This window comes from Falco cherrug, chromosome 6 (assembly GCF_023634085.1).
Source record: "Falco cherrug isolate bFalChe1 chromosome 6, bFalChe1.pri, whole genome shotgun sequence".
In the NCBI taxonomy this organism is placed as follows: Eukaryota; Metazoa; Chordata; class Aves; order Falconiformes; family Falconidae; genus Falco; species Falco cherrug.
Window position 1 is genome coordinate 59,227,093 of NC_073702.1, and position 18,364 is coordinate 59,245,456.

Consider the following 18,364-nt stretch of genomic DNA (forward strand, 5'->3'; position numbering starts at 1 on the left):
TCAAAAAATGGAAGTTCTCAGCCATCAGATGCCACCTGCTACCTTTTTTATCTCCACTCTTGTGAACTCTTGATCAGGACAGCAAAGGGACCATTAGCTGTCATACTTGTATGGTGCGTTGTCTTAAAAGCTCTGCTGTTGCATCGCATTTGCAAAGCCAGAACCAAGCTCCCAGAGCATGTTCTTGATTTTGCTTTGGTCAGCAATTAACAGCCAGAAATTTTTGTATTGTTTTTTGTGGTTTGGTTTTTGTGTTGTTTTGTTGGGGTTTTTTTTCTGGAGATCCAGCACAATTTTGACTTCACAACAATGGCAAATACAATTTCAATTTTCAACACAATCCTCTCTGATTTTTTAGGTCTCTGTTCATTTTTCTGATCTTTTCTCTTTTTCTTCTCCCACTTTTAATTACAAAATGAATTGAATACTTAAGTCAAAATAAATGGTAGGTGCCAAGCGGTGATGCAAGATTTGTGTAAGTTTTATTAGAAACATTCTTCTTTGAGTCAGCTAGTGGAGCTATGGTCATGCTGCATAAGGCAGCTTCATGACACAACTTATTTTCTGTGGGTCTATGTAGATCATTATCCAATCAGTGGAGTTTGATAAGTCCATTTTAGTATGCGATCCTCAGCTAAAGATAGAGAAGGTAGATGAGATAGAGAAGGTCAGTGCTAGCTGAAGTTCAGGATAAGAATTCCTCCTTTAGTAACTGCTTAACATTCTAAATTTCTCTTTAGTATTTGATTCAGTGAATTGTGTCTTTCAGAAGCATCTAGTAATTTGCCAGAGTGTTGGTGCTTAGTCCAGATCAGCCAGTACAGAGGAATCCTTGTATCTTTAGCATCCTTAACCTCAGCTATTAGGTTACACCATGTTTGATTAGGTTATTAGCTACTGTTCGATTTGGACACTATGGTTGCCAACTAATGCTGAAATTAGTTTCTGTTTGTACATTTACTATTACCACGGTGTTCTTTGGTAAGCTTCCAAAGAAAAAGGCTGGTTTAGATACAACATATAAAATAATGCTTCCAGTAGTAAAAGCAGGTTTAGGCAACTATTCTCAACAGAGCATCATTAGCAGATCTATCAATATAATGTCTCTGAAATATTCATTTATCTGAATAACACTTTTAATTTAAGATATTTTTAAAGTACATATATATATTTGAGTGAGAGATTTCTAGGGAGAAAAAGCACAGAGAAACCTTTCAAGACAGTACAATTCAAAATCCATTTATTTCCCTGAACTCCTTTTTATATATAAAAATTACAGGTTGTATGGTGCTGCTGAAGATCTGTTGTTCTCAAACATACAATGTACACTGTATTATAAATCCATTGCTTAAAAAGGTGTAAAAGTTTTGTGAACCCTAGATCTCGAATTCACTTCAGAGCAGTGTTTGAAATATTCCATGTTAGAAGTTTGTTTAAACTCAACCAACCACAGTCTGTACTAGAGCACTGGGGCATCCTTGCCTAATGGCTTATTACCAACCTCCTAGGGACTCACTGGCATGAAAGGTACTATACAAGCTTAGAGGGATTTTTTTTTTTCTTGCCCCATGTGTAGTTTAGATGTCATTTGCAGTTACTGTGTACTGCTACTTTACTTCAAAAGAATGCTGATCGAGGCCTGAGGAAAAGATCGAGCTATGTGCTAAAAAGAGGCAAAAGAATAAAGTACTGCTTTGCTTTTCTACTGAGATACATCTGTGCTGGCTGCCAAATGCTCATTCCTAGTTTGAATTCAAAATTGATCCTTTTAGCCTGTACAGATAAGAACAAAGTCAGATCATGTTTGTTTAAATATTTGGTGAGTTTTAATAAAATAATTTGAAAAAAATTTACTGTACTTTAATCTTTTTCAAGAGTCAGTAAAAGAAAAACTTGTTCATTCACCTGGGAAGCGGGGAGCTTGTACAACCACGCTTGCTTTCTGAGAATACAGACCAGAATACAGCCATCTTCAAACATCTCCTGAGAATAACTGTAAAAAGAAAAGTGTTCTTCACAGTCTTCCACAGATGAGACATGGTTTTGTTAACTACAGTGCTTAGCCTCTTTAAACCTGCTGCAGGGCTTTTTTTCCAAAAAAAGCCTATGGCTAGGGTTGTCAGAGGTATCCAAAAACCTTGTATTACTCAGTATTTGGGTGGTTCACCTAAGCCTTTTAAGAATACCTAAATACCAAATGTGTCCTCAACAACTTCTGAAAAATTGACTGCTTCAGATTGGGCACCAAATTACCTAAAGCATCAGACTTTGAAGTTTTATCTCCTATAGTAGGTCTACTAAAGGGTTTTTTTTAATTGCTTTATATTGTGTTAGAAGTGGGGCTTTTCTTGAAAATAAAATGCATTCCCTGTTGCTGGATATCAAATAGTCCTGTCACCAATACCAAGAACAGTCACAGTGCTTTTGCCTGTACTACTGGTCAAGGCTGCTGGGGTGCCCAGACTGATATTTATGTGTTATATGGGTCCTAATGAAATTACATGGCTTCCAAGAAGTGTAGGCGTTATTCTCGAGTCATACACTTGCCTGTCCTGTTGCCAGACTTCAGATGTAAAGTTTTAAAGAGAAAATAGCCTAAGGCTCTGGCTGTTATATTTCCTAGACTGATTGGCAAAGATGTGTTTAGTATAATGTTCATATTTTGCATTACATTGATGCTTTTAAAAAAGTTAATTTCTTCTAGAAATTCCTCTTCTTAACTAACCAGAAAAACTAGACCCACTGAGAGGCCAGAGAGCTTGTTGTTGCTTTTAGAAAGAGATATCATGACTCTAAAAACCTGATGTAATATAAGCTGTGTGCCCCAACCACACTCCAGTAATTTAAGAGTTAAACTCTAGACCTATGCAAAACAAAAATTAATGAGGCAAAATGCTCATTGACTTAAATTATACTAATATAACTCAATATTCCACTCATTTGTTGTATTTTCCTCTGAGTTCCATAGCTATGTGCCATTTGTGCCTTATAGCAGGTAACTGCATTTAGGGACTTCAGAAGTCCTAATCAGTTTTCCCTTCTGTGAGATCTGCCAACTGTTCAGTTCTTTGCAATTAGATCCTTTATTTCATTCAAGTGTGAGGTGCCTAGATGTAAATATTATACACCTTCAAAGGAACCTCCAGGGTTCAATGTCCTACAAAACCTCCTCTGGACAATTTCCTATAAATCATGCCAGCTCAGTTGCATAACTATGGCTTTAGAAATCAAACTTAAGTACCTTGGCTTGAAAAGAGTAGCCTGAGCATAAAATTGTCTACATTTTCATATCAACATGTGCTATTGGAATCAGCTATTGGCATTTTTTCTGCTCTTAAAAAAAAACAAAACAAAACTGTGCCCCAAAAAAACATTAGAAGATTTTCTTACTGGAAAAATTGTCCAGATGTTTACTCAAAATTTACTATGCTATGTATTTCAGGTGATGTAAAAACACAGGGATTCTTTTAACATAAATTATGGCTCTAAAATACATTAAAGTATGTTGTCCTAATAAATGGTGACTTATATGAAAAAAGGGAAAGAAAGAACTTGAGGGCTTTATTTATATCCAGTGTGTTATTGTAAGTAATGCTGTCAATTTATTTTTTTTTATAACCTCCAGCAACAGAAGATTATTGTGATAAATGATTCGTATTGCTGCAATATACACCTTTTAAAATTTCCATATCTGGCAACTAATAGGCACTTCTTGAAGGCTTCAGTAGGCTCCTTAGCCAGATAACGTGGCTGAAAGCTGCCTCATGATTAATTTCATCTAAATGTGGTAATTATCGTACTTTGAAGTAATGCCTGCAAAACATGCTTTCACAGAGAGTTAGTGGAAGGAGAGGATTAACCTAGAAACATTTTAGTTCAGAGCAGCGTATCACCCAAATAGAAATGTATTTTCCTCTGAATTTTTCAGGACTTTTTATTACACCACTTGGCAGTCATTTGCATTACCTTATCTCATATCAACTTCTTCACAGCAATTTAGAAAGCAACAGAAACTGAACAACTTTGTATTATTGTCATTAATGGGACAGTCTTGGTTTTGCAAGCCACTTATCCTGGCAGCTTCTGCCCTGAAGTATTTCTTATATTAGTGTTTAAGAGCAAATTAATTTATCATTCATACAGGTTGTGGACATAAGCATTATCCTGCCTATATTCTAGGCACACTGTAGATTATTAGAAAGGATGTTCATTTCCTCATGGGCACCCAGGGGAGTAACTTGCACCACTACTTTATGCGTACCTTTGCTTACTGTCTCACAGGACTTCCGTGATCCATTTCTTCATTTTCAGGTGAGACTAGTGAAAAATGTACATAAGGCCCCAAGTATGGTTATAAAAATGGATTACTTTTGTACCCAGCTAAAAGCCCTAAGGTAGAATAGCACCAAGAATTAATAACAGAGAGAGAAGCTATCACTGAGTATTTCTGCCCACTTACATCTGCTTAGTAAAGATTCCAAATCTTCTCTCATCCATCAGAAAAAAGTCCTACAAAAAAGTGGCATAAAAATGCCACCTTAACTGAAGATGAGACTGACCAGCTTAGTTAAGTCTCTCTGGTAGGCTGCCTGGCCATGCTGTATTTTGATATAGCCAAGTTATTTTAAGTTTATTGAAAAATCAACCAGGGGCAGATTTTGCCTACTCCTACACGGTCCATATGTAGGACCGACTGAGTTTCTTCAGGTTCATAAGCTATTCCACTTTGGCTCCATTTTGTTAAGAGTCATATGTGTGTTCTTTTTCACAAACATGAAAGAAATGAATTAGCTTCAACTTTGATTGAAAGTTAGGAAAAGTTTGGAGAAGCAAGGATCTTTCCTCCAGGCTGGACTGGGGGGATGGCTCGGATTGTCTGTGTCTTCTTTTTAGCTGTAAATCTTGACTTTGTTTTGGCATGTGGGAAATACGTGGCAGCTGGAGTTTTGGCTAGCCATTACGTGAAGCCTTCCAAACTAGACCTCAGTTGCATGGTTGTCAACAACTGTAGGAAGATAGAGCCTTTCATTGCATGTCTTTATACTTAAGCTCGTAGTGCATCTTCCCTTGCATTTCTGCGACCTGGCAATGTGCACATGGTGAGCAACTGTGGCTCAGCTAGTATACATAAGCCATGGTAACTCAATTACATGTCAAATATCACAGATTACTATACTGAAATGAATCAAAAAAGTTCTTGTTCACAAAGGTTTTGCTGCATTTACACTTAAGGTTAAATTTGTGCAACTGTACCATGAAACAACAGAAGTTAACTGATTCACTGCATCAATCATATGCACTTTGCAGCAAAGAAGCTGTTTCACCTCTAAAGCACAAATAGCAGTTTTCAATCTCCTATATCCTTCCTTCCTGTGTTTTCATGCATATGTGGTTTATTTTATCTTACAGATAAAAAAGAAGCCGCTGTGTCCAAAGAACTCAAAAGTAAGAAACTACTGTGCCATAGGTTATGATCTCTTTCATATGTCATGTAGTGTCAAACAGCACGTTTCAATAACCTAAAATAATAGTTATTGAATTGTTGAAAATACAAAGAAAAAGTAGCTACACCAATTATAATTGAAAAATTACATGTTTAGATTTCAGCTGCCTCCAACTTTTTAAATCCATTCTTATCCTACCTCTAATTCCACGCTCTTCTTTGTGACTGACAGCTTTGCCTTCCCCTCAATTCTAGCACTGTCTTCAAACACAAAGGTTTCATGGGGAAGGAAATGTCAAATGAGATCTCAGCTGAATATGCTCTCAGTGACAGCAATGCTGGTAAATGGGCTGAGAAGACTGGGAGTCCAACAGGCTGAGGACCACCAAATTTATCTTCACAAATGCAAAAAAAGGCCCCTGACTATCTCGTTATTTCAGATTCAGACAGAGACTTATGACACAAAAGAGAGCTAGAGGCTGGGCTTTTCTGCATAAATAACCAAAAAATGCTCTGAGAATGTGGGATTGTTAACAAGGGAACTCTTAATGCCTTTCTTTTCTACAAATCTGCAAGCATCAATGCCTCAACACAGTAAGGATCGTAAGACAGTTTCACTGGTAAAACCATCTGCTCAGATTTCTCTTCTGAAAGTACAGTATATAAGAAAAATTGGGAAAACTATGGGGCTTTGAAATCTCATTTTTAAAAAAATCATGATTAAAGAATACACTGACTCCCATCTCCACGTATGATCTCTCCTTACCTGTATGGCAGAGTAATCCCCTGCCATCCTCAGTTTTGCAGGAATTTATTAAAAGATTTCTTTTGGTAATCAAGAAAAGCTTATATATTGGTTTTGTACTCAAATTTTGCAGAAACATTGAAAAAAGATTGAATGGACTTACTCTAAAAGTAATGTTCTGTTAGTGAAATAAATGCTTGTTTGCAAGCCAGACTTAAAGGATCTATTGATCTGGGCACATGATTCTTCTCATGGGAGAACTCGCCAGCCGCTGTCACAGCAAAACTTTCCAGTTCCATCACATGAATGAAAGTTGCAGGGTGAAACTTTCAGCTGAAACTTGGTCATATAAAGATGCAGAGTCATTAACACTGAGATAATTTGTGAATTGCAAACTAAAAAGCATATGCTTACAAAAGAAAGTTTTAGACATTTGGCACTTTTCTTTCAATACTACTGAAAAGTGTAAAAATAAATAAATTACAGAAGTTTTTGGTTGAACATATTCTTCATTCTAATGTTTTCCCTCAAAATTATTTTAGTTCCTCAAAAGTTAAATATTTCAAATGAAAATTAAAATCTTGGTAGAATAAAAAGTATCCTAGTTTACTTTGATTTCACAGAGAAAAAAAAAAAAAGTCTCAGTGGCCAGCAGTCTCTAGCTGAAAGCTCAGAAGGGAATAAATGCAGGAGTCCTGCAGTTTTGTATTGTCCATCTCGTCACTTGTAGAATATGTCTGTTGGATCTCTTGTTACTTCTGCAAGAACAGGCACCAGGAAAGTGACACTAAGTAAATTCTTCTTCAAAGTCTTCTACATATTTCCCAGAAGGAGGGGTGAGCACCCCAAGTAATTACAATGTTGTGATAATAACTAAGTTAGGATATAATTATCTGCTGCAGGCTTTTAAATGGATGGAAGCAAAACAATCCCACACATGCAAACTATATTTTGTTTTCATTCTGTTTCACAAGACAATCTGATGCATCTTTTATGAACTTCTCAAAAGACTGGAGGGAAAGAACTCAAAATTACATTCCTGATTTAGCCATATCCTTTTTCTTTGTAATAACACAGTGACAGATGTGAAGGATTAACTAACATTTTTTTGGCATTCTGTAATTCAGATTGTGATTAAAATGATTAATTACTTCCTCTCAAAATATGGAAATGTAAATTTTAAGTTAGAGGATCTTCAAGTTGATATAAAAAAAAATCCATTATGAAAGTCTGCAAAATTTAGCTCAAAGATATTTGTTAAATTATTGCAGCTTAAGTACAGTCTGTCTTAGCAGTTCCCAAGATAAAAGCAATTAACTAAAAAGTAGTAAAGAGTAAAGAAATTCAGTTAGCTAGTTCTTCTATCCAGAGCTGAGATTCTCCAAGTCTGCTTGGGGGTGCACATACCCTTCATCATTTGGACCTTCATTCTGCAAGGAAATATCCTACCTCAGTAAAGAAAGCGTAGGGCAAATGTTTCATCAAATGACCAAGAGCAGAAGAACTACAGTTAAGTGGCCTGAGAGGGCTTGCTTCTCTGCTGGGAGAAACCAGCAGGTGCTGTTTCAAGTGCAGGATCAAACATGAAGTTGTTCTTCTAATGCTCCTCCATTTCCATACTTTGAGAAGTAGCCTAATTTCACCTTTTCTCGTCAGGGAGAGATTCAGACGGGGGAAAGGATGCCATTCTGAATAGCTGTGGAACCATCAGAAGCATCACTGATGCATTCACAACAGAGAATCCTTGCCAGCTGCCATAGGCTGGTTCAGGACCTTCTGCTCTCAGAGCTGCAAGATCTAATGTGGAGGCTTCCAGGCAGTAGCTGTTGCCTGAGTGGCAAGGCCATGCCCAAACCCCTAGATACCTGTTTTGCTCTGCTTTGCCAATAGATATTGAATTACTAGACAGAAAAAGCTAAAATAAGTGATTCAGTGCCTAACAGCATGAGTTTACTAACCCTTTGGCTGGCTATATTTGTTGGTGCCTTTGAGTTTACTGAAGGCAATTCAGCTGTTTTCTCTTTGGGTAATCTCTTTGTCTAACTCTTCAGTGAAAAAATTGCTACAGGCTGTACCTTATTGGAAGCCTTTCCTCATTTCTGTTTTTGTAAAGTATAATGCTTTATAATAATTGGTTTAATTTGTTCTCTTTTTTTAAGACCCAGCAAAAGCTCCTGCAGCCAAAGCAGCCAGCAAAAAACCAGCAGCACCAGGTAAAGGAGTAAAATGCTAACATTCAGTGTTTCTTGTATTCTTGAACCAGTCTCTTGCATCATAGCACCATCTGCTGGTTTATACAAAAGCCACTGTTCTGGGTTTCTGTTTAAATTGTCATAATTTGTACGTGAAATCTTTGCTGAGAACAAAAGCGCTTTGTATTGATCTCTGACATTGTGGTTGCTTCTTGTCCTCCCATGGTAGCTATGAGGCGCCATATTGGGCCATTCTGCATAACTTGAGATCAAAAAATGAATCTGAATGTAAAGACTGATTTTAAAAGCAATATTTACAGGAATGAAGCTGTATTTGAGCCCTTTGGGAAGGGGATTTGATTTCTCAGGGCAGATCTCAAAATCGGAAATATGCACTGACAAGACAAGCAAACTTTTTTTAAAACAAGAAAATGGCACAAATATATACAATTTAGATTGGGTTGCAGAAATCTACTACTTTTTATTGATTTCTGATCTCTTCTGCTTCACAGTAATCTCCAAAAATGCCATGTCACATTTTAATAAAACCTAATATAATGAATAACAATCTACATAGGTTATTTGTAGGTTTACTACATTTTAAATTAACTAATACACACACACAAAAAAAGGGGGGAAATCCCATGTGTAAATGTAATCAATATAAAACTGTAATACTACTCAGCTCTAAAGCAGAGTGTCAAATGCTGTACTAGGCTCTGTGCTGCTGAGCTATGCCCAGTGCTGGCACTGCAGGAGTGGCCAGCCCATTCCCTCTGATGCTTCTTGCCTCCAGCTGATGCCACTGTATGTGTCTATAAGGGTCAATGTGGATCTGAGATTATTTTTTTTCTTTAATGTATTCTGGCTGTATTTCTCCAATTCAGACCTTTTTGGTGGTCTGTTTCAGAGATGTACACCAAATAAGAGAATAGTAACCTGCATCAGCAGAGGAGATTAGGAGTTGGTCAAGGATCAGTGCAAGGAACATCTTCAGTTGCCTCTACAACAAAAGGACTTGCAGTCTGGAATTGCAGCCGATACAGGCTATCATGGGGCATATTGTACAGCTGTATGATGAAGCTGGCCTAAAAAGCACCATTTCCCCACTGATGCTCTTAGTCCTTGTCTGCTGTATGTGTTTGACACCATGTTCAGTTGTGTTAACACAACTGGGAGAACAGTGTAGACTCCATCACTGCCATGACTTAGAGCTAAAAACTGTCCTAGAAACGTGTGTGTGGCCGGGTGTTCAGTCTGAATCATTTCAGTAAGTCTGGCTCCACAAACATTTATATTCGTGTAACTGGTAATTTCTTAAACCAGCTTTGTTGCCAAAATGTGTTGCACAGCTAGACCCTTAGATGTCTCAACAGTACACTGCAGAAACCATTATGTTAGAACCATATGCTCATAATTAATTCATTCCACCTGAGTGCATCCAATATTTGTGTTCAGTTTTGAAAAAATATTCCAATGACTCTGCTTGTTGGCAAGAATGGTGGTGACAGTAATCTGCTTAAGATAAAGAAAAGGGGGAAAACTGACATAGGTTCTTATGGAAAAATAAAATTAGTTTGTCTGTTCTGACATATTTCTAAATATCCCATTTGCCTTGAAAGTAGTAAAGAGCAGTAGGCTTCAACTTCTACATTTTTGTTTCCCCTCCCCAAATGGCACCTTTGTCTCAAAATTAATTTACTCCCAGAATAACTCACCATAGCAAAATATTAAATATGCTTGTTTGGCAACATCATTAACTAGACTGTTACCTATTAGCACAGTAAATTAAATACATTATCCGATTTCATATTTCATTTTCTTCCACATACTTTATTACATCACAACCTATACCCTAGAATGCCTAAAGCTGAATGCTTAGTCCTGTTAACAGACTGAACAGGCTGAGACCACAGCTGGTCATCTTCCAGTGTTTCTACATGACATATGTTCCTGGTCTTAATGTCACTGGTAAAGAAAACCCTGCCTAATACACTGTGCACTATTTTTAACTCTATATATTTATACAGAGAAAGCAAAGAAAGTGAATGTGGAATTTGGAAGCATAGGAGTTTCTGTGTCTGGAAACTGATGGCTGCTCTAGGAAAAGAGCCTCGATGAATATCTGTTACTTGATTTTCAAAATGGATATTTTCAAATGTAGTGTTTTCTCTAACTGGGAAAAAAAAAAAAAAGAAAAAAGGAAAAAAAAAAAAAAACAAAACCAAAATCTCTGAAACTGGGCTGTAGAGCATAGTACTTGGCTTTAAAGTAGAATAGTTTCATATAAATATGCAAGTGATGATATTCTGAAGGGAGAAACCAGAGCTGAAGATATTTCATGACACTGGTCTTCCTTAGTTACACCATCTTGTGATGCCCCCATCCCAAACCCTGCCACCATTTGCTATTTGCTCTTTTTTCACCACGGTATGTCAATTGCCCAGCTGTCCCAGCAGGACAGGTCTGAGAGTGACCTAGCCTTACAAAATATCTACCATTCTTCCCTGAGGAGGGGTGCAGGTTTCTTTCACAGAATTTCCTCAGGTGCTCCATGTGTGTTGGGGCCAGCATGTTCTCCAGAGGGTTTCTCAGAGCAGCGGGAGAGGTGCTGAGCATCTGCCTCATCCTACCATCCTCTGGCAGGACAGTGGGCTGGAAGGGAAACCTGCCCCTCACCTCTGTCCCTGCAGAGCCCCTCACCTGGGAGGAGCTCCCACACCACACCACGTATCGCACCCCACAGCTATCACTAACTGCCAGGGCAGCAGCCCAGGTGCCAGCGGTGAGGCACAGGCACATCACACCTCAGCTTGGTAAGTTTGCTGGGTCTGTTTTGGTACCGTGAGGAAAGCAAACACATGGTGGTGCAGGGCAGGGAACAGGCTCAAATCGCTCAAGGAACCCTTGCAACTCCGTGCCTGAGCCCACGCGCTCCCTCAGATAGGGTCAGGGATGGGAACAGCTTGGCTGTGGGTCCCTCTCGTGGGACAACCTCACCTTATAGGTAACACACCCGCACCTTTTTTAAGCACCAGTGATAGTGCTTTCCCTTGATTTGCCTGATTTAAAAATAAGATCTGTTTTCAACACTGAAAAAATTAAATCCTAATTGCATTTTAGGATTTCCCTGGAATAGTATTGCAATTTTTAATTTAATTTTACAATATGTTTAACAGATTTTGTACTGTCACCTAACTGCCTAATTACTGATTTTTAATGCCTAATTTTTCCCGTATTCCTCTCCACACACATGCAAAACCAATCTTATTCATTGTTCCCTTTGGATTCATAACAGAAACACTTTTTCAGCATTTTTTCCCCCTTGAAAATCAGTGAAATTTTGTTTGGACCCAGAAAGAATAAAATAAGTATGACAGACAAATAACCAATTTTAAGTGCTCAGATGTCAGCTTCATCCAATTTCTCAAACTGGCTCTGTCAGTTGTGCCAGATTTATTGTTATCTTATTATGCCTCTGATTTTTCCACTGGTGGTAAGAAGCAGAAAGGAAATAAAAGGACCTTACATAGGAAATTAGTTCACAAGATAAGTACAGATTATTAGAACACAGACTATACTGAAAAATCTGATCAGAGGATCAGTTGAAGAGGTTCAGATCACTCTGCCTAACGCAGGAAGAACTGCTGGTTCCGGTGGTAAAGGGCAGCGTTTACTTAACAGACAAATAATTTTAATTCTTGGTTAAAGGTGAACAAGAGCAACAAAAATAGCAGGAGGGAAGAATCTTTGTATTTGCCATATGGTATAATACATATTAACTAATTAATTAATATAATACAAATAACACATTTATAGTGCTATTCTACTTAAAAAAAGGAAGAAATAACACAAACGTTATGGGACAGCAGGTATGCTTTGAAATGGAGGAAACGTTTATTAAGGAGCTGGGTTCGTTGGTTGTCTTTTAACAATCACCTATAGGACACAAGTACACATAAAGAATGCTAAAACCATGTAAATGTTACAAAAGATTAATAAAATTCAGCACATTACTGAATAATTTACCAATGTGGTGGAACAGGCAAAATTATCATAAATTCTTTTTCAGGTTTCTCAGTCAGGTAGCTCTCTTGAGTCACACGTCAGGGATGTATTTTACTCACAACAGCACACCCCCTACATCATCCATCCACCTACTTATTGTATTCATCTGTAGTCGTATTGCCCAAGAGAAGAGACATAAAAACCCCAGTGTAAGTTGTATGTTACACACCACTGTGTAAGTACTTTTGGAAAGAGAAAAAGGAGAGAAACAGTGTTTCTTTCTCTTTCTCTCTCACCATATGTGGACGTGGCCCTAGTAGAGTTTGCCATCCTGCAGTCTCAAGATCTTACGTCTGAGTGCCTTTATGTGCCCTCATATTTCTCTTTATAAGCAGCCACTGCCTCTGGTTAGCATTTCTGCATGTATTTCTGCAGTACAGGTGTTAGCAAGAAAATTCTTCTGGTAACTGGAACAGTCTGTTCAGCTTTTTAGTCCCTGAAGTTAATCCTCTCACACTTTTCCATAACATAAGCACAGCCATTCTCAGGGTTTGTTTTCTGGGTTTTTTACAGTTTAACTCTTCAAGGACAAATGATAGGGGTAACTTACTGCATGCGTAAGGATAGGCTTTGCAGTTTATTTCAGGATGAAATAAATCTTCACTCAGGTAGCAGATGTTTATGCAGCAGTAACCAAAATAATGCAACCCTACCTGTATTAATCCTGCTGCTCAGGGTCCTTGGGTTTAGATCCAGGATTGCTCTGTAGTCCTTTTGATTCATAAAGGCTTTTTTTTTTTTTTTGGTCCAGGCTAGCATAATTCTTCATCTCTCCCACCTTAACTCTTTGGGAAATTAAACATCATATCTTCTCTGATTTATTCAGTTTCTTTCTGGTTTTAAAGGGAGAGTTACAGAGTTGTCTGGTTTTGCACAGTAGGTGGAAATTATGTGATCTCGGTCCTCAGCAACCTGCAGAGGGATCGGAGAAACCGGTCTTGGTCCTCACCTGTTTGTCCCAGACAGCTTCCTCTGGGCTTAGTGAAGCCTCACAGCTGACTCTGCTCCTGTCTGCCAGGAATGCACTGTACCCTCAGCAGCTAAAACCTGGCTGCTGTTGCGTAGTCCATCACTCAGCCACTTCTTAATATCTGCAGGAATCTATTATGTGGATGGAGACTAATTCCACAAATCATTCCAACCCACTGACATTTTCATCCCAGATCAAATCTGAGAAAATATTACAGGCTAAGAGGTCTTAAACTGTCGGCAGGATTTTGTAACCTGGATCATTACCTAACTCTGAATGGGAGAGGTAAAAAGAATTATTGAGTTATGTCACAATATACACCCTCAAAGAGGGAGAATTTTTCAATGTTAGAAGACTTTTCTTTACAACCTTGAATTTTTTACATACAGGATTTATTTAAATGGAGCATGAAATAGCTTATTTTACACTCAGCTTTCTAGTCTGAAATCCAGTTTTTATTCACCGATTTTTAAAATATTTTTGAGTGAATGGTCTAGAATTCAGGATATTTTTGCTACTTTTGCTAGGATGATGAAATGCCCAGTCTCATAGCCTGGCATGCTACTGTTACATTTATAGATTCCTTCGAGTATTATCTGCTTCAGGACCATATAGAGTTAAAATAATTTCCTATCCTTCCTTTCACATCATAGTGAACTGTGAAGACACTTGTACTAAGAACACAGCCTTGTTCCTTTTTTTATCACCAGGTATTATTAAATGCTGCAGTCCAGCCTATGCAATGCAGCAAAGTACTATTGTACTAACACAGAAATGGCACTACTTTAAGAGCAAGGCAGGGGGAGCAAGTTAACAATAAAAAAAGAAATTATTTAATACATGAAAGTAACAATAATGAGAACAAAAGGGGGTCAAAATTAAATGCTATTTAAATACGAATTAGAGCTAAAAGGATTAAGTATTCACTTTTTAAAGAAGAGGAATTTTAAGGTGTTCTGTTTTGAGGCTGGCAATCTTTCATACCCCTGAAGTTGTTTCATGATTCAAGTGCACTTTTGGCAAGAATTGGGCCCAGTTTCAGCAAAGCACTTAACATATCTTTAACTCTATCTTGAAGCAGCAAAGCTTTTAAGCTTTGTTGAATCCAGACTATCACATGCACTATGTGTATGATTACCTTCCCAGGCATTAGTCTCTTGGAAGTTGTACCACCTTTGCTTTGCTAGAAAGGGAATAGAAGGGGCTCATTCTGATCATTGAGTCCATTATGAAAATCACACTTGATTTTCAGGGAAGCAATGGTGAGGACTAGACTTTTCTATACCATATATGGTTATATTACTTCTACTATTTATGATGTCCTTGAATATGGCAGTGGTATGTTTTAGAGAAAGAGCAAGTGGAAATACAGTATGCTTCACTATGATGTTTCTTAAATATAAGTTGTCTCACATCATCGTACAGATCTACATCAACTACAGATTTGAAAGTTTCTGTATTAAGAAATTACAATCAAGTGTCATAAGTATAAAACAAATCATAGCAATGCACAGCACCACTTCAGTCTGCAGAGTGCCGCAGATAATTTGATGGGTTTTTTTTTTTCTATAACACCTGCTTGGAGTGCACAAGTTTGGAGCCTTACATATTTCAGAAATAGGGGTTGCTGGGTTTATTTCATGCTTACAGGAGACTCCTCTCAACATTTTAGTGACTGTCCAAGCCTTTTGTCAATGTCCTCCTTCACAATGCTGCCTCTGCAAATACCTCCTGAAGTTTCTTGTCCTGGTTAAGGCAGTCAAAGAAGCCTTTCAAAATACTTAACCACATGTTCCTTTGATTTGTTCTCTGACAGCAAGTATACCAAAGCTTTTGCTCATTGTCTCATTCTACTCTACCCCTTTGGGCTAACTGACATCAGTACCCACCTCTAAGTCAGGTGCTACAGTTAGAGCTCCTGTTCTTTCATTAACACTGAATTAAATTCTTTCCTTTAGCATCTCATTGCATTAATTTTTAGGGTCTAACGCTTTTGTTTCTGAATTAGCTAATTTAATCTGCACATCACGTTTGCCTTACGATAGGCAAAAGCTAGAACTGGTATTTACTTCAAAGGTATTTTTTCTCTTCCGAAACATCTGTTCCAGACTAATATTCTCAATGGGTTCCAAGCTTGAAGCAGAAGTCCTTCCCTTGTCAAAAGAAGGTGGAGTATGAACAAGTTAAAGTGTGAGCAAGTAGTAATGGCATCCAAGCTATGACCACTCTCAGTGGGCATGCATTTGCCATAAATCAATTACAATATAATATGACTCATCCTACCTCAAAGTGAGACACTATCAAGAAAACTGAATTACTTTCACTTTGCTGTTGTCTATGAGTATGCATACAATTGCTGCACCTGATCTTGTGCTCAGTAATTTGTCATGTTGCTTGTTGCCCTCCTTTGAGAAGTTCCACTAGGAGTGATGTAGGAAATATCTCCATAGAGCTGCTGTTGATTCAAATGGATGTGATTTCACCCAGGATTTTTCTAAATCCAATAGAGTGTCCTTCTACTCATATGGATTGACTGGAAATACTTGCACCTGAGCAGCTTACTCATCTTAGTTCTCAAAAGGCTGGAGGTACTCCTCAAACCTATATTTAAAAAGAAATACAGGTTAAGCTTTATCACAGCTAAGGATCAACTAGCAGATTCTAGTTCTCTGCATTAAAGAACTATAACATGTTTATAAATTACATTTTTGCCACCTAAGCCTTAACCTGAATGCCTGTGTCAGAAATCCTATGATTAGTGAAGTTAATTTGTTCTTAAAATAAATTAGTGCTAATGATAGGCATTAAGAATGAATCTTTCCACAAGGGCTCTGTTCATAGCATATAAGGATTTTGGAAAGTGTCCTTTTCAAGGGCGGTACACCAGTTTTGAACACAGGCAGTGCCCTAGTCAGAACTGTAAGATTAAACTAATTTTCTTTTTGAGGATTCTAAATAAAAAAAAAATTATTCCAATGGGAAATTAGGGATCTGTGTGTCTATGAATACACCCACACTGTGCACCGGTTCTGCTCCTTCTGATGGGAAACCAGAAGACCCAAACCTTCCCCTTCTCACATGGCAAAAGTAATGAATGCGTTTTCCTAGGAGTGATCAAATATATTCTACATTTACATAAGTATGTGCTTCAAAAGTGTTGACTTGAGCAACTGATGTATTTGCATGTGATTTGAGTCCTTGGAGAATGTTTTTCCTCTAACTCAGAGGAGCTTTGCAAGGCTGGCTGGGCAGACATCAGACATCTGCATTCTTTCCATTTCCTCCTTATGCTGGTTCCTTTTCTCTTGATTATCCCAATTTTTGCAAAACTAACAGAGCGTTTCAGGCTCTGGAGAGGAAAAAGTATCTATCTGTTTTCTGAGAGACAGCTTTTTCTTTAGGCTTCACTACAATTGTACTGGAGCCTTGTGAAAAGAAGGTGCTTGCTTTCCCTCTGAGTTATTCTAAAAAGAGATGATAGACTTTCTGCCTACTCAAGTATGGAAGGACAGATCCTATCAACTTCAAAGAAGGATCTGAAATCTAAGAATGACCTCACCTTCTAAAATCAACATCCTAGGGACAATTTTGATCGCATCTTTTCTTTTTTCTTTTTTACTCCCCCCATTTAGCTTGCTGATGAGTAAGAAAAGGTGTACTAGGCTTGAATGAAGGTTTCCAGCAATACTTATTCAAGTATGTCCACGTAACACAGAAGATCACGTACTATTACAGTTATTTTAACATCAAGATGTTTTTTTTTAGTGTGTACACCTTCTAAGGAAAAGGCAGATCCTGTTGTCTCCGTTAAAAGATAAAGAGGTATTTCCCAAGGTATGACTACTTTAGCCTCCTCCCCATAATGACTTTGATAGCAAAACTGATATATGCTTATATGGGAGGATTTTGAAAACACAAGTATCTAGCTTGCCTTTGAGGCCCAACCACATCACCTCAAATTTAGGGACCCTGGACAATTTAACGGTGTCTATCCTAATACCAGCTTCCTCTCTGAGCATCAGTCATACATCCAAAATGATTCAAGAGCTGTATTAAACAAGGAATGAGCTGACTTAAAGTGAAGCTAAGGTAATTAGTTTAAGCAGGTGCTTGGGTATGAGGCAGCACCTCTATCTCCTGCCTCTCAAGTATTTATTTGTTTGTTTGTTTGTTTTGTTATGTGAAATCACTAAAGGGGACAGTATAACCCTAATCCTCTGCAGAAAAGTCTTTAAACCATTTTGGTGGCTTCTACCTTATTCAGGGATCCTGAGACATTTCTCAATGGTGAAAACTCTCATCCTTAGTTTTGATGCCATTGTTTTCTGCCTGTGAAGAAAATCTACAGACTCAATAGATTGGACTGAATGCATTTGCATTTCATCCAGGCCTCTTTTCTTTCTTTTCTTTGTACAATGCTTTTCCCAAATATTTCCCAACATGGTAGCAGATTTCCAAAACAAAGATATCGATGCAAAGAACCATCACCTGCTTTCCTTTTCTTCACAAAAATCCATCAGAACAACTGTTTGATACCCTTCTCAAAAGATGTTCATTTATAGGGGAGCAGGTATACGTGTGGCATGATCTCACCAAGTAAGGGGTTTCCTTGGTGTGTTCTTATTCTGGAAAGAACTGTATTTGTGCAGTTCATTTTCTTTATACATCAAAATGTATGATGACAGTGACTTTCTTTGATCCAGTAAGTAGAATGGCAGTCAAATATAACAGAACAAGTACTTCTTAGGAGCAGGAGAACTGGAAAAATCTAGTTTGATGCAAAACTTTCTCATGTGGATTATCTCAGGTCTAACTATGTGACCGAGCTCATATTGCAACTTTTCTTTTCAACACAAGGCACTAACAGGATCCTTTCTGTATCTAGCTGCTTGTGTTCACAATATTCTTAATTAAAGGATATCTTGGAGGGCTTTACCACCCTGTCT

At 37.8% G+C, this 18,364-nt stretch overlaps 1 protein-coding gene across 1 annotated transcript in view; it reads left to right on the forward strand.

Moving 5' to 3' along the window:
* The window catches only part of TRDN (triadin), a 235,131-nt gene that overhangs the window by 126,624 nt on the left and 90,143 nt on the right, over window positions 1–18,364 (forward strand). The window contains exons 14-15 of the mRNA XM_055715002.1: window positions 5,410–5,445; window positions 8,348–8,401. Of these exons, the coding sequence (XP_055570977.1) occupies window positions 5,410–5,445; window positions 8,348–8,401 (90 nt within the window). The remainder of the gene's footprint in view (window positions 1–5,409; window positions 5,446–8,347; window positions 8,402–18,364) is intronic.